We start from the raw sequence: 16,197 nt of genomic DNA on the forward strand, positions 1-16,197 counted from the left end.
CTAAATATTTCCCAGACCCACATTGGCAGAATTGGCCATTCCCTTGTCCACTTTCCCACTTGAAAAATTTTTTCAAAGCTAATTTTACATGTTTCTCTCCTCTAGATACAAACTTCTTAATGTAAAAATCTCCCCAGTGCTTAATCAAGTGCTGGGATATAATATGTGCCTGATAAATATATTTTGAACTTAGTCTGGTTGTTGGTTCATAATTTCAAAGAAGAGAAGTATGGATCAGGTAGGAGGGAAAAGGGGAAAGAGTGGAGAAAGCAAGCAAAGTCAGCCTTTGATCATTGGATGGAAGTGCAATTCTCAGTTTGTATCAGAAGTGCTTTATAGAATAGCGAAAGAGATACTGATAAAAATTACACGTGAAATTTTCAGAAAATATTTCCAGAAGTAATATTTTTTGGGGAAAAATTGGGGCATAAATACTTGGTAGAAACCAAACTGAAAGGAAAACATTTAGAGTAGAAGGCTAGAGTGTAATAATACTTAAGAAATCAAAAAGTTGAACGTTTCCAGAAAGAAATAAAAGTCTCTGTTTCTTTCCTAGGCTGCTAGTTCAATTGATGCTGAAGATGGCTTGAGGTTCATGCAGGAGATGATTGAATTGTCAAGTCAGCAGCAAAAAGAACAGCAGCTACCTCCACGAGCTGTACAAATTATTTCCCACCCATTTTTTGGCAGGGTGGTATTGACTGCTGGACCAGCTCAGTTTGGGCTAGACCTGTCTAAACATAAAGAGGTATGGGCACCTATAATATATGCTTGTGGAAATTGAATTTAAAATGTTTTTAAGTACTATCTAATTTCTTAGTCTGTTTTCCAATTTGGCATTTCTAATTTATTTTAAAAACATAAATATTCAATGTCCCAGAGTAAAATAAGAGCATATCTTGAAAATTTTGAGCATGATTTATACATACAATGTGTTTATAGGATTTTACTTAACATATTGTTCGGGTACTATCCAATTCTTGTTCTGTTCTCTAATTTAATACCTTAAATTTATCTAAAAATGGTTTTCAGATTTTTTAACAACTATTAGAACCTTTCTTTGAACAAAAATCTGACTCACAGGCTTAATGTAGGGAATAACTAAAAGCAGAGGTCCTCAAGTGGCTGTGGAGAGCAGATGCTGAGGTTCATCTGAGCAAACTTGGAGGACCACTATGTTCATCCATTCTCTCAGTTTTAATATAGGGAACAAAGACTTACGTGGCCTATCAGTTCACAAGTTCATCTAACTTATTGTAGAGCTGGGACCAGAACCTAAGTATCTTAGTAATCTAAAGGTTGTGTTGTTTGAACTATATTACCCCTAATTTAGACATTTTCTAGTGTGTATTTTAAAGCTATGTAGGTTTATAAATTGATTCATCCATTCAACAACTCTATTGAGCCCCTCCTATATTATAGGCACTATTTTAGATGTTGGCTGTTTATCAAGTTTACAAAACCAGTGAAGATCTGTGCCCTCGTGAAATTTACATTCTAAAGGAATATTAAAATATCTTTATACCAACATCTTTCAAATCACTTCTCTTGTGGATTTCGTTTGCCTAGGAAGAACTGCTTGCAGATTCATGTAGACAAAATCTATTTTTTTCCTCTTTCAAAAATTTTTCCAGTAACTAGCAATGGTTTTAAAATGGTTGCCTGCTGTTGTAGGCGTGAATGTATAGTAAATCTACCTGCAGGCTCCAACTTTACCACTTACTGTGTCTTTGAGCAAATTCTGTAACCTGAGTCTCAGTTTCCTGCTATGTAAAATGAAAATATTATCTGTATTTTTTCATTCAGGGTTGTTATAAAGATCAGGTTTAGTAATTGCTGTAAAAAATGCTTTATAAACTGCCAAGTACAATAGCAATATTGGTTGTGTGCTGTGATATGCAAAAAGCTCACAACAAAAGTTTATGCTAAATATATATTGGATATGTTATCATTAGAAAAGAAACCAGCTCTAGGTACTGAATTTTATTTAAAGACTAGATAGTGATTTGAGAAGATAAAAGAATCTTTAAGGTGTTACTCTTATTTTTGACAGACGAGAGGATTTGTTGCAAGCAGTAAACCATACAACGGTTGTTCAGAGCTTACTAACCCCGAGGCAGTGATGGGGAAAATTGCTTTGATACAAAGAGGACAGTGCATGTTTGCAGAAAAGGCTCGCAACATCCAGAATGCCGGAGCCATTGGTGGCATTGTTATCGGTAAGTCGTCCACCATACCATTCTGTCGACCAGGAGGAGAAAAGTTTTAGGAGTTTCCCTTTTATTTTCCAAAATCGTATCAAAGAGTTTGTCATACTCTTTTTACTTCACTAAATGGCATAACGGATAGGTAATCTAATGAGTGTTAACAATTTTTATGTATCTCATATTTTTTTTGAAAGTCTAGATCTAGTTTCTGTACATTAATGCCAGTAAAGTACTTGGGGTCAGGTATGAAGGTGGGATAGTGGTGAGTGGTAAAAACAGCCAACACTACAGATAAGAAAATGTGCCCATGAGATCCACATCCCCCTTAGGGCAAGAATTACATCCTGCCACCTGCCGTGGGAGTCTCTGAAAATATCCATTCCACCACAGAGATGCAGGCTTCGGAGTCAGACACAGGATGGTTCAGTTCCTGGCCCTGCCACAAAATCGTGGTGTAACCTTGGCCCAGCTTTACATTATTTATATTCAGTAGAATATTTTTGAGTTCTGGTGAAATTGATAATAAGTATCTTTTAGGTGGCTATAAGGTTTGAAAATAATATATATAACATTTCTTAGCATAATAGCATAATAGCATAGGTATAAGCACTATTTGCTAGCAAATTTTTATCTCTTTGGGTCTTTCCCCACTGAAATTACAGACTTTCAGATAATTCACTCACGTATTTGAACCAGCATGCTTTGCTTTTTTATCTTTCATAGAAAATCACTTATATCATGACAAGCAGGCCATGACTATAAGGGAAAATATAAATATTTCTGTGCTTTAAGTAAATAAGAATTTACATTCAGAAAGAACTGGAAGACCCAAGGGCACATCCTAATTGTGAAGTTAGTTCTTCTGTATAGCTCCTCTCACAGAGGAAATCCATTTTAATTTTTTCTTTCTAATTAGGGTAGATTTCCTTTTTGAATTCAGGGTAAGTAAAAATTAAGACATTTAAAATATTATTATTTCAGTAAAAAATTATTTACTATTCCTTTTGATTATCCCATATGGGCACTCCAATGTTGATTTAATGAATGCATAAATTTAAGTATTAGAAGAAATTCTGCTTAGTAACTTTAATCAGTGGGTAAATAAGAGGCAATGATCCTTATTCTTAGAAATTTTCATTTTTAAAGGGCAACTTGTGACATCTTTCCCCTAAGTATTTTTGTTCCTGATGAGGCATTTTGTTTATTTTTTACTGCTTTTAATTGTATATAAATGAGCAAACTGGGACTTAGTTGTTTTTTATTGCAAACGCTAGAAGTACAAATTATCTCAGCAATCATTTGGATGCAAGAGACAATTTAAGCTCGTTTAAGAAGGGAGGTTTGTTTACTATGTGGAAATGAATTATTTTCATGGAATATAAGAGTAAGAAATATAACTGAGCATTCTAAGAAAGTAGAAGTGGGAAGGTAGAATCATTAGGAACCATGCTAGCTCGCATTTTTTGCATCTCTGTCTCTGGTCTTCCCAGAGATACAGACAGCAGAATGCTGCATGTCTCTGCAGTTCTGCTTCATTATCCAGCTTCTCAACAGCCTGCTCCCTCTCCACTCCTCAGTTCCAAAATGTCCATCCCCACTGCTACCTGAAACAGTCTTTCTGCGTGCAGCTTCCAGGTCCCCCAGAAAGACTGAGGTTCAGGTAGCCATCCTTTGTCTACTCAGTTATTGGTTAAGGGGGCGAATCCTGCATAGTGTTCTCCACTTAGCAGGGCCTGTCGGAGCAAACTCCTGAGAAGGACAGGCAGGTTCTCCAGGGAGACTGGCGCATGAGATTAGGGGTGGGCATGACTGGCATCGCCAGAAAAACAGTACTTAGCAGCCCTACTATTGTTATTTAACCAGTGTAAAATAGCAGTAGTACGTAATTCAACTTACAGAGGAAAAACCATTCTAGTCATCATTATTATTTGTGAATAGTATATAAAAAACTATCAATTTGTAGTTTTGCAAAAGAAAATAATGCCAGTAGAAGAAATTGTAAAGAACAATGAAATTTCATTCATAGTTCTGTCTTTGTTGTCTACATCTTTAAATTTTTTTATTTCTAGGCTTTTTCATAAGCATATGAAATTTTTATAGTCATAATCATAGAATTTTGTATTCTCCCTTTTTCATGTAATAATACTTTGTTTTTCTGTGTGTGTTCCATCATTATAATTTACTTCTAATAGTTGACAGTTCACAATCATAACTAGCACTCCAGTAAACTTCTGTGGGCATTGGTCATTTTGCTTCTTTTGAATTATTTCCTCAGGATTAATTTCTAGGAGTAGAATTAGCGGGCCCCCAAAGTATGTTTGTTTTTACGGTTTTTGGTGCATAAAATTAATGCCGCCAACAGGTAAAAATCGGTAAAGACTGGTAGATAGACCTTTTTAATGGACTACTGTTTCTGTGTTTTCTGTATCCGTTTTCTGGCTAGATGACAATGAGGGGAGCAGCAGTGATACTGCCCCTCTGTTCCAGATGGCGGGCGATGGCAAAGACACAGATGACATCAAGATCCCCATGCTGTTCTTATTCAGTAAAGAAGGGAGCATCATACTGGATGCTCTCCGGGATTATGACGAGGTGGAAGTGCTCCTTTCTGACAAAGCAAAAGATCGAGGTAAGAATCAAAGTCATTTGTTTTTCATACAGTTTAGCATTAATTTTACCAATTTGATAACAAACGTGAGTCACAGAAAATTATTTTTGATTCACTGGTAAAATAAGTAAAATTTTTAGAAGATGGTTTCAAAATATATTTTTCTTTTGGAAATAAGAGTAGTGAAACATTTATTTGGCTTTGTTTGCCAAGTTAGGATGTTTTTAGAATTATATTTTAATATGTAATATATCATTTTTGCTGTGATTCTGCTCAGTGATAAAAATACAAGAGATTACATCAAGAGAGTCATTTTAACATCCACAGATCTTTACCATTGAATTTCACTAATATTACATCTTAACATTTCTTTTATAAGGTATAAAAAGAGATTGTATAGAATGGTGTTGTATACAATATAATAGTAATTGGGTTTCACCAGGCCACCTATAATCAAATGACCACTGTCATGGTGATGGCAATAGAAATCTAGCAGCTTCTCTCCACTGACATCTGTTTATAGATGGCTGAAGAACAAGATAGCACGCCTTGTTAATTCATGAGAGTATATAGTTCTCTGTAGGCCAAAATGTTTGTTAGTAACTTGAAAGCTCTTTAAAACCCAAATTACTGTATAAATGTGAGGTCTTACTAGTATTCTTTTGTAGTTTCACACCCAGCAGTAGGGAGGAATGAGGGAAAGTGAACCATCAGACACAGACTGTGATCCTGCTCATGATGGCAGCCTTTCTTATCCACTGGAGACACATTCAGAGCTATACTCCTCCCATCCTTCTTAAATGGATAAAGTTGTATAGTGTATATAGGATTGTTGAATCCCCTGGGATGTTTGTTTAACAGATGTGTAGGGAACTGATTCAATTCATTATAACCTCCAAATGGAACAGTGAAAAAAAAGTTTAGCAGTAATCTAATACTAGCCAGATCAAGTTTTGTCTTGTCTTCTTGTATTGCCTTATTTGAGGTTCTTTCAAACGTTAACTATTTAAGAGCCGTGGAATGAGTAAGATATTTGTACGTAAGGATGTTATAGATGGAAGCTGAATGGATTAGAAGGGATTTCTAATCTTCTTTAGCCCTCTTATGTACCTGATGTTTTTTCTGAGCCCTTTTTCTAAACTCAGGTCTTCCTTCCTACCTATATGCATTTAGGCACAACAGACACAGGCAAATTATTATTCCATGTAACTCTTTAATGCCTTTGCTTTTTCCCCCCTGTTCTGTGCTACCATTGGAATTTCAGCAGCAATATTAAAAGGTAAAATGATTCCAAGCTACATTATTAATAGTAGTAAGTATCTTGCATTAATAAGCCTTAAATTATATATATATGTATATATGTATGTGTGTATGTGTACATATAAACATACATAACACGTGAGTGCGCACATGTACATATATATATAATTTTGTTTCAGCGGATACCATGATAATATCTGGTTTAATATAATTAGATTATTTTCATGTCTAGTCAGTGGTCCCATAATAATTCTTTATTGATCCTGTCATAGCAAATCCTATAAATTAAATATCCCATATAATATGAATTCACTAGTCTGTGTCCATGCAAGAGTCACTAACAAAGACGTTGTTTTGGCATGTATTACTTTTGATCACTTTTTGACTACAATGTAGACTATTTAAAATATCAGCTTGTTTTAAAAGCTCCTGTTTGTAGAGGTGCATGGGGTTAGGACTCTGAGATTATGTGAAAGCATGTGTTTCCTGTAGCAGAGATAGGATATATGAAAAGATAAATTCTACTACTACTACCAAAAAAAAAAAAATTATCTGAACAGTATTATTCCCTTAAGAACCTTGCAGTAAAGGAGCATTTTTAAACTATATATATTTTAAAGTTTATTGGCTATAAATTTATTGAACTGTGATTTTATTATAAAGTGAGATTTTGATAAAGTTTTTAAAAATTCCCCTTCTTTCAAGAACTGTACAGCTATATTAACTAAATCAGTAACAAATTGTAGTATAATTTTCAATATTTATCAGTGTAACAAAAATCAGTGATAATAGTTTTATTAAATTAACTACTTTATTCACTTAGGAAAATATCCTAAGAAGTTAATGTCTGTAATGGTTATCATTAATTTGTGCTGTGCCATTACTGCATGCATACGTGTTTCTCTTCTGCGTCAGAATCAGCTGATGGACTTGTTAAAAGTATAGCTTACTGAATCCAACTACAGAATATTGAATCAGACTCTCTGAACGCGGTGGATCAGAATCTGAAATTTTAAATAAGCATCCCTGGTAATCGTGCTCAGCTACACTTTGAGAAACACTGAACAAGACCAAGGGGGCACCTCTTGTTTATTGCCCAGCTAGCTGTCTGGGCATATTGTACCATCAAGGGTACTAGATAGGATTATGGAAGTACACTAGATAATAGCATCCTTCAGATCTGAACAACAAAATGGCCTCCAGATTGCCCTTTCTAAAAATCTCATCCCACAAATACATATTCCCTTATAAAGTCACATAGTTTTGACTGAGCAATTCTTCCCACATATTAATACAGAAAATAGAAGCCCTAGAATAAGCCCCCACTCCCACCTTTTTATTCTGATGATAAGTCCCAGCCATTAATACAGAAAAGTCTGCAATAGTCCTATCTGCTGGCAGAAGTGTCCAGATACCTTATTACAGTCATCCCCCCTTCTCCGTAGTTTTGCCTTCCATGGTTTCAGTTACCCATAGTCAGCCACAGTCCAAAAATATTAAATGGAAAATTCCAAAAAGAATTCATGTTTTCAGTTGCTTGCCTTTTTGAATGTGAATCATCTAGCGTATCTACTCTGTATACACTCCCCACCCATTAGTCACTTAATAGCCAGATCAGTTATCAGATATTTTGGAAGACCATATTTACATAACTTTTATTACAGTATATTACTATAATTGTTCTATTTTATTATGAGTTATTGTTAGTCTCTTACTGTGGCTAATGTATAAATTAAACTCTATCATAGGTATTTTGTTTGGGGGAAAAAATGATACATACGGGGTTTGGTACTATCTGTAGTTTCAAATGTCCACTGCAGGGCTTGGAACGTGTCCCCTCGATAAGGGGGAAAACTGTGCATATTCTTCGTCAGAAGCAAAGAATTAGTAATTTATCAAGTGGAGATGGTGCTTCTCCAAGTCAAACCAGTCACACTTCCAAAAGTTAAGTGAGCCATAGGAGTTTTCATACCACATCTCTCACGTGTCTCATCTTTCCAGAATGTCAGGTTTACAAAGGTGCTGGATGCTAATTCCAACCCTGTGCCCACAGACAAAATCTAAATAGAAACAGTTTATAAGAATCAATTTTTTTCTCTTGTTTCTCAAGGGGAAAGAAAAAAATCAAGCATTTTAAAGTTTCAGGACATTATCATGCTTGCAGGTTGCAGAAGCCGCAGCACCCGCCATGCCTCGAGAGCGGCGGACAGGTTTTCAGGGCCTCTCCTCTATCTGCGTCTGCTATAGAGAGACACAGAAAATGGAGGAAAGAAAAGAAAAGGTCCCCTGGTTTAAACGGGTCAAGATTTAAGCCTGGCAGTGTTAGTCACTTGTCCTAAGATCATCGCCCACTGAAGTTGATGGGGTAAACGAGTCCCGAAGTTGAACTTTAGAACTTAGATTGCTGTTGAAAGGGATTCAATTCTGAGGAGAAAAATCGGTATGTATGCACGTGACCTCTTTGGCAGGAAAGGAGCATCCCGGTCATTCTTGGTAGCAGAATCGATTCTTTCCTACCCTCCCTCCTCCAGCCACATGTAGCGTGTTTTCTCACGCATTTTTGCATGGGCGAGATCACACCCCTCCTTTTGGAAATGCCTCTCAGGTCCTGTCTCTGTGCCCATGGCCCTTAGCTTCTTTGAGAACAGTTAGCCAACCTAGCTATCCAGTTTAAATGCCATCATCTTTATGAAATTTTATCTTATCTCGTAGGTAAAATTGAAGGTTGTCTTTTTGATATCGTTCCACTTTGACATTTGTATTACATTTTACTTCTTTACCTGCTTCTCATTTCTGCATTCCTTGTTTTCAGTAAACACTGGTTACAGAGATGAATGAATGATTATAGAACAGCCAGTCTCTAAGTCTTTGCCTAAGATTCCATTGTCCTTTTATTATTAAAACTTAATTTTCTTTTCTTTGTATCTGGAGATTTTCTTCACGCTTTTTTTGCTTCCTCTGTTTCTGGCACGTCGTTCCGGAATTTAACTCTGTGGTCAGTTGTTTGCTTATACAACTGCAGAACTCCACCTGGTGACAACAGGCACCTCGGAACGGAGCCCGTGGCAGTGTGGCAGACACTCCTCTCTTTCTGTTGTACTTCTCCAGGCGCCATTTTTACTTTAATGATCGTTGCCTCTTTGCTATATATCAAATATTTATGTATTTTGATCTGTTCTGGACTTGCTCTTTTCCACTAATCTCTTCATTCTGGTGCCAATTATAAAACAGTTTGCTGTTTTGAATACATTTTAATATCTGAGAAGGCAACTCTTCCCTAATTCTTTTCAGAACTTCTTGATTTCTCTTTGATGTATATTCTTCCACAGGAATCCAGAAATAATTTAAAAATAATTCTTTCTGGTCCCAAAAGTAAAACAAAAAGAAGTAGAAATGAGATTTATTTTGGAATCATATAATTGCACACTTTACATGTAAATGGGAAAATTTTGTTAAATATTGAGACTTTCCATCCAGAAATATACACTTGTAAATTTAGTCGGATCTTGTTTTATGTTTTCATTAAGATTTTGTAGAATTAAGCAATATGGGCCTTGTATCTTTCATAATAAATTTAATTCTGTGTTTTGTTGCCTTTTATTTTCATTATGAAAAGACCAGTTACTGCTGCTATATAGGGGTTATTGCTATTTGCCTATTTATTTGATTTTTACCCTTTTAATCAAATTCTTTGATCTTAATAGTGTTTTTAAAAATTGAATTGCTTCGAATATAAGTGTACAACACAATCTGCAAATACAATTTAATCTTTCCTTTTCCTATATCTACACTGACTACTCCATTATCCTATTGTACCAGTTAGATTTCCAAAATAATATTGTATAATATGTAACACTAGGGTAATTTTTTTGCCAAAAGCAGAAGCTATATATCTAGATGAAGTAGCCCTACACCTTTTCCTATGCTTGTAAACTAGATTAATACAATCTAGAAAATTTGAAGGGTTGTTTTGTTTTGGTTCTCCCTTGAATTTAGGACAGCCTAGCATAAATGAACTCGAAGCAGCCAGCTCCCTTGTTTATTTCTTTGGGTGGCACCCTGGTTTTCTTAATTGTCTCGTTAAAATGTATCTTTTTCACAGCTTAGAAGAGAGAATGTGTAGGCACTCCTCCCCCTCCCTGTCCCTTTCCTCCAGCACACATACCCTCCGATCTTAAACCTCTCTGGGCAGGTAATCCTGCCTAGTTGGCGTGTACGTATGCACTCACCTGTATCTTCCTGCATGCCTTTATTTTCTTCAGATTTTCTGGTTTTAGAATTGGTCCGTCTTCCCTTTCTTCTCTGACTACTTATTTTGCAAATCTCAGTTCGTGTCATTTTCCGAAGGAAACCCTCCAATCTCCTTATTCTTTCCTAACCCCATAACACGTGTCACAGAGTTCTATATTTGTTTTGTGTGATTCTTTGTAAATGTCATTTTCCCCAGCTGAGCTGTGAGATCCATAAGGGCAGGTCTGGTGTTTGTTTTAGCCTTTTTCCCCCTCGCACCTTACACAGTGCTGCCCCATAGTGGACACTCAGGAGACGTTTGCTGACCGACCGCAGAGGCAGCATGTGGGCGTCAGTGCTATTTCAGCATTTTCTTGTAGGAATCCTCCATGAAACACCTCTAGTGCTTTCATTGTGCATTCATTACAAGGGGTTTAACCTAGTATTCAGGCTTCTGGTGGATTTTAGAATGGTTATAAATCATAGATCAACAATAATGAAGTTGAAGTTTGATGAATAATCTTAGTTCTTGGCTTTATGAAAATATGTTACTTAATCACATTAAATCATCCCAAATTTTGTATTATCTGCATTTTCATGGCCTACTGAATGGGAATTTTACTTTCCAAAACAATGTTATCTTAAAATATAGCAATGATATGTGCTGTTTAAAATTTATTCTGTTTAATATGTTCTCATGTACAGGCTTTCCTGAATTTAGACATTTAATAAATATTTGACATACAATGCAAATAAATATGCATTTTAATTGTATTACCGTTTAGTGTATTTCTTAGCATTTACTAAATGTCCACTGAAGGCAGTCTTATCGTTATTAGGTATTCCTTTCAATTTGGAACAGCGTATATTTTCTAATGTCCCATTTGCAAAATGAATATAAAGAAAAATGTGATTGCATTATTTATTATAAGGCAGTCTTTTACTCTTTAGTATTAATGTTCACTGTTCTGCATTAACATGATTTTTCTTTAACTTTTATGTCTTCATTTTATTGCAAAAACCAGTATGCTTTTGAAAGTATGATTAAATTTTTAAGGGAAAAAGTAGCATGAGGTTTCTTTCTTTCATATACAGATCCTGAGATGGAAAATGAAGAACAACCATCTTCTGAACATGATCCCCAGAATCAGAGTGCTGAACCGATTACATCGAGTTCTCATGAGGTGGATTTAGCTGATCAAGAGTCTCCTGAGGAAAGCTCTCTAAACTCTCACCCAGAATTATTATCCCCAGCAGATACGGACAATGCTGCAGGCGTTTCTCCCTCTGAACAGAATTCTGATCCCACGGAAAACCACGAGCCTATGAGCCTTGATGGTGAATGTACAGATTTAGATAACCAACTTCAAGAACAATCAGAAACTGAGGAGGATTCCAATCCCAATGTTAGCTGGGGTAAAAAGGTCCAGCCCATAGACTCCATATTAGCAGACTGGAATGAAGATATAGAAGCCTTTGAAATGATGGAGAAAGATGAACTATGACTCACTAGAGAATCTGGTGGTAGGTATTTAACAAGAAAAGGTAAACTGTGGTTAATAGACACCCTCACGCTAAGCAGGCTCCCCAGTGGGAGGCTTTGAGTCTGGTGATGAGTAGCTGCATTCTGATTGGATAGTTGGTCATCATAGGAATCTGGAGTGTGCTGTGTTAGAATTGACCTTGTTTAAAACTGTCCCATCAAAAATGCAAAGTCACAATTTCCCCCTCAGATGATAGCATTGCACTACCCTGCAGCACCTCAGGCCAGGAGAGCATTATGGGCGTGCAGTCTCTGGGTAGACAGGAAACACTCAGTAGTTGGGTGGGGAATAGGGATTTGTATTGCTTTCTAATTAAAGGAAGCTCAGCCTTCTTGGTCTTGGGGTCGGAGGCCCTTTTGGGAAACACATGAGCATTGTGGGCATTCTGGTCGTGCCGCCTTCACGGAAGCACTCGCAGTGACCTGGTCGTGGTGAACAGTCTGCTCGTCGCTTTCACTTTTTTCATTGTGGAGCAAATGATCAAGGTGACTTGATTCGTTTCCTCTTAACAACGCCATTTTCATCTAAACCAAAGGTGAAACAAACCACTGTACTTTCTCGGTGAGTTCTCGGCGTAAAGACTAATAAGCATTGGGACCAGGTAAAAAAAGGTCACATAACATAGTGTGGAAATTGGTTACTTAATACTTTTGAAAAATGGAGTGAGGGAGAAACTAATGTTGCAATATGAACTTTCCATTGGGCCTCCCATAGGGAGAGCTGTGACTACTCTGAAATGGAACTTAATGTTATGTCCTCGTAGGGTCAATTATAACTGTTGTTCCAGTTCATTTCTCTTAGAGGTGATTACCTCTAGCCATCAGCCTTACTCCATGCCGTGTTTAGTATGCAGTTAGAGACACGAGGCCCATATTGCCAATAGCTGATACATTTTGTTCCACTTTTCTATCTTAGGGAGCCATGATAAAACTGTGGTAGTGATCTAAAAACCCTGGGTAACTACTATTTGTTTTCTCCTTTGGAACTATGGTTCCTAAAGTTGTACCTAAGGAGTCTTTCACATTTTCTGTTGAATCATGGTTTTTAAGTTTGCTTTTTTTTTTTTTTTTTTAACAAATATTCCTTCTGATACAGACTTGAACCTGTGTGAAAAACTTACACAGTAGCAACTAACATATAGCCATATAGCTTAATGATAATTTTTTTCCTTTTTTCGTTTTTTTTTCTTTTTTTGGTGGCAGTCTGGTGCTGGCCACATTTAAGTTTTAAAAACTTTGTTGTTGATATCTGTAGACAGCCCTGTAGTTGAAATCATGGCTTTACTCATTTTATTTATTTTTTAAAACTTACCTGAATCAGTTCTAATGGAGTATTTTGAGACTTAATTTCCTTTCTCTTTACCTGGCATTACATAATAACCTTCTCTTAAAACAGTTCTGAGGTACTGATGAACTTAAACTGTTAAAAGAACAGCAGTGCTGTATTGTAGTTATGTATATTCATGTACAGTGTGTCTTAGATCCCAGGTAAACATATTATTTTATAAGGGGGTAGATAGCTGCTTTCAAAAATTCCAGCTAAACTTAATTGGGTCAGGGAATAATAAATCTAATAGAGAATTCACTTTGTGGGGAGGGGAAGAGTAGTATACAACAACCTTTATTGGCTCTTAATTAAATCTGACACCAAAATGGATATTTGTAGTCACTGCATGTGAAATTTGGTGTAAGAAGATAGAACTATAATACATAGAGTATACGAAAGGGTAGACATAGTGCTTTGTTCACCTTAATTGCAAAGCTGCCAAAATAGCTGAAGCTTAATTACTTGACTTGCCTTGATTTATAGGAATGTGGCTTGGAGAAAAGGAGCAGATGTTCCTCTAAGACTTTGGTTACAGAAGCCTTATATTCAGTGATTTGATTTTGTATTTGTAACTCAGAGCCATTGTTGTCTAAATCTAACTTTTCTCAGTTATCAAAGGAACATAATTTTTTTTTCCAGCAAAGATCTTTTGGCATACAAGGAAGAGCCAGCTTACTGCCGCTCTCCCTTCCTTTGGCCGTTAGGGGGAGCTGTTGCCATTCACTGAGGTCTAGAAGCAAATTGTTGACTTGTTTAGAAAAGTGAATCCTTGAAAGAGAGAGGGAGAGAGACAGAGACAGACAGAGAAAGAGACAGAAGAAAAAATTTAACAAATTATACCTAACACCTGAAGGAATTATACTTGATTTTTCCCCATGTAAGAAAAGAAGGTATAATGTTCAGCTTCAAAACTTCAACATTGCAATTGAGTCTACATTTCTTATTTGACATACTGCCATGAAGTTGTTTTTGAGTTCATTAAAAAATTCCAACAGCATTAGGTTTTTTATGTTTTGTTTTTTAAATACCTTTTATATATGTTTTATTTACTTCCTAAAGATTCGGGGGATTCTGGGAGACCCTGAATTTTAGAAACATCTGGTCTACCTCAGTTAAATGTTGACTGCATAGAAATAGAGCTAAAGTGATCACCACAGCCATAAAATTGTTTGACTAAGAAGGATTTATACAGTGTTTACAAACCTGGAATCAAGTAAGGACTATCTGAAAGTTAAATGTTAGATATTAGAGCAAGTATTTAATTCAGGTATTTTCAAGTTTTAAAACTTAACTCGTTTACCTACTAAAAATAATTGTAGTTTTTCTGCTTATGAAAGTCCATTGAAATGATAACCCCTAATTTGCAATACTTTTCCCATAAAGTTTTAGGTGTGAAAGAATTGTAATTTACTAGATACATTTGGGACTGGATATTTTGTCGGATAGGTTTTCTTTTTATCCTTTTCTTAATAGGCTTCCAACAAGAAAACAGTTGTTTCAGAACAAGTAATTTTTTGACATTATACTTTTCACTTTTCTTCACAGTGTTAGAGTAAAATGAAAAATTGTGCATGCTCTGATTTTAATTTCTCTCATATAGTTACCTGCTTGAGAATTTTTTTTTTTAATTTAAATTACCATCACACAGCCCTTTTTATAGTAAAACCAGCATTTGTTCTCTCACCCAACCCCACACCAAAAATTCATCATAAAGAAAGCTCAGCATAAATAATTCAAATAGTGCTTACAATTTTAGAGGTTGGGGGGGATTTAGTAAATATTCCAACCGGTCGTTTTATGCACAAGGCTTCAGTCAGAACATAGAAAAAAACATTCTGTGAATGAAATATTGTATGTTCAGATTTTATAAAAGACATTTTTAAAAGCCCAATTTACAGCCGTATATTTTCTTATGATGTAATTTATGAAAAAGATGTCTGTACTAACAGGTGCTGTAACACTACTGTTGGATTTTATTGTTTGGTGATAAATGTATACAATATTTCTAAGGGAAACTACGTACTGTGATATAAAAGTCTGGGCAACATGTATATAATCCTTGTATATAGTTGTGTATTTGATTATAATTACTGATTGTAAAGATTTAATAAAATATGTAAATATTCTGGTCTAGTTTTAATTTGAATTTTTAGCATATCTTTATGCTTTGAGATCCTTTAAATTTTTTTCACCATTTTGTCTTTCCTTTAATATTTATTTTACCCCAGGGGAGTAAATCTGGGGGCCATCATAGGGTTTAAAAACACAAATATACATTCGACAGTTCCACAACTCAGCTAGTGCCAACGACCCAGTTAGAATTAGTGATTCACAGTGTCCATATTAGTAACATGTTTCTCTTTTGAGTTCGTAATTAATAAAGTCAGTTGTCTTTCTGATACCGTCATCAAATGTGACACTAACCTCTCCTACTAGTTCCAGTGAGGCCATTTTCTTTTAACAGCCACTTTCCAATGCTGTGATACTATGCGGGTTTCTGAGGTCAGGTATCTTGAAACATCTAATAATAGTCACTATTATTCATTGATCGTTGCTTTCTTTGAGAATGAGCAGACTGAGACTTGAACAAGTTCTAAGCATCTTGATCAAAGTCTCACCCTTTGGTGGCTGGGCAGTGGAACGGGGGCCCTGGTCTAGTGCCAGAGTACTTCCAGCGTGCTACCCTCCCCCTACCTCCATCCTCATCACTCCGCCTCTCACCTCCATTTCAGTTTCTGTTCACCTTCTGCTCAACCACCACCCTCCTACCTCGTATGGACTTTTATAGATCGTAGCATCCATGCTCAGGCTCTTTGGGCATCAGTTCCTGTCATCGTGCCTCCATTCCTCTAGGACAATGCACCACTATTTCAGGAGGGGTTAACGGATCCAATGGTATCTCTTGGAAGATTTCAAGAGGGAGGTCCCTTCTCTGAGTAAAGTAGATTTAAGAGGTCTGTCTACTAAGAAATACTTTAAGGGTTAATCGAAAATAGTGCACATCAGCATCTGCCTGTTAGTA

The 16,197-nt window shown here is 36.1% G+C and overlaps 1 protein-coding gene across 1 annotated transcript in view; it reads left to right on the top strand.

The window, feature by feature from the left end:
* Positions 1 to 15,303, top strand: part of EDEM3 (ER degradation enhancing alpha-mannosidase like protein 3) — a 51,253-nt gene extending 35,950 nt beyond the window's left edge. Inside the window, exons 16-19 of the mRNA XM_023533192.1 lie at positions 557 to 748; positions 2,054 to 2,219; positions 4,651 to 4,836; positions 11,401 to 15,303. Coding sequence (XP_023388960.1) covers positions 557 to 748; positions 2,054 to 2,219; positions 4,651 to 4,836; positions 11,401 to 11,810 — 954 coding nt within the window. The 3' untranslated portion in view covers positions 11,811 to 15,303. The remainder of the gene's footprint in view (positions 1 to 556; positions 749 to 2,053; positions 2,220 to 4,650; positions 4,837 to 11,400) is intronic.
* The last annotated feature ends 894 nt before the right edge of the window (positions 15,304 to 16,197 follow it).

This window comes from Pteropus vampyrus, unplaced genomic scaffold, assembly GCF_000151845.1.
Source record: "Pteropus vampyrus isolate Shadow unplaced genomic scaffold, Pvam_2.0 Scaffold98, whole genome shotgun sequence".
In the NCBI taxonomy this organism is placed as follows: domain Eukaryota; kingdom Metazoa; phylum Chordata; class Mammalia; order Chiroptera; family Pteropodidae; genus Pteropus; species Pteropus vampyrus.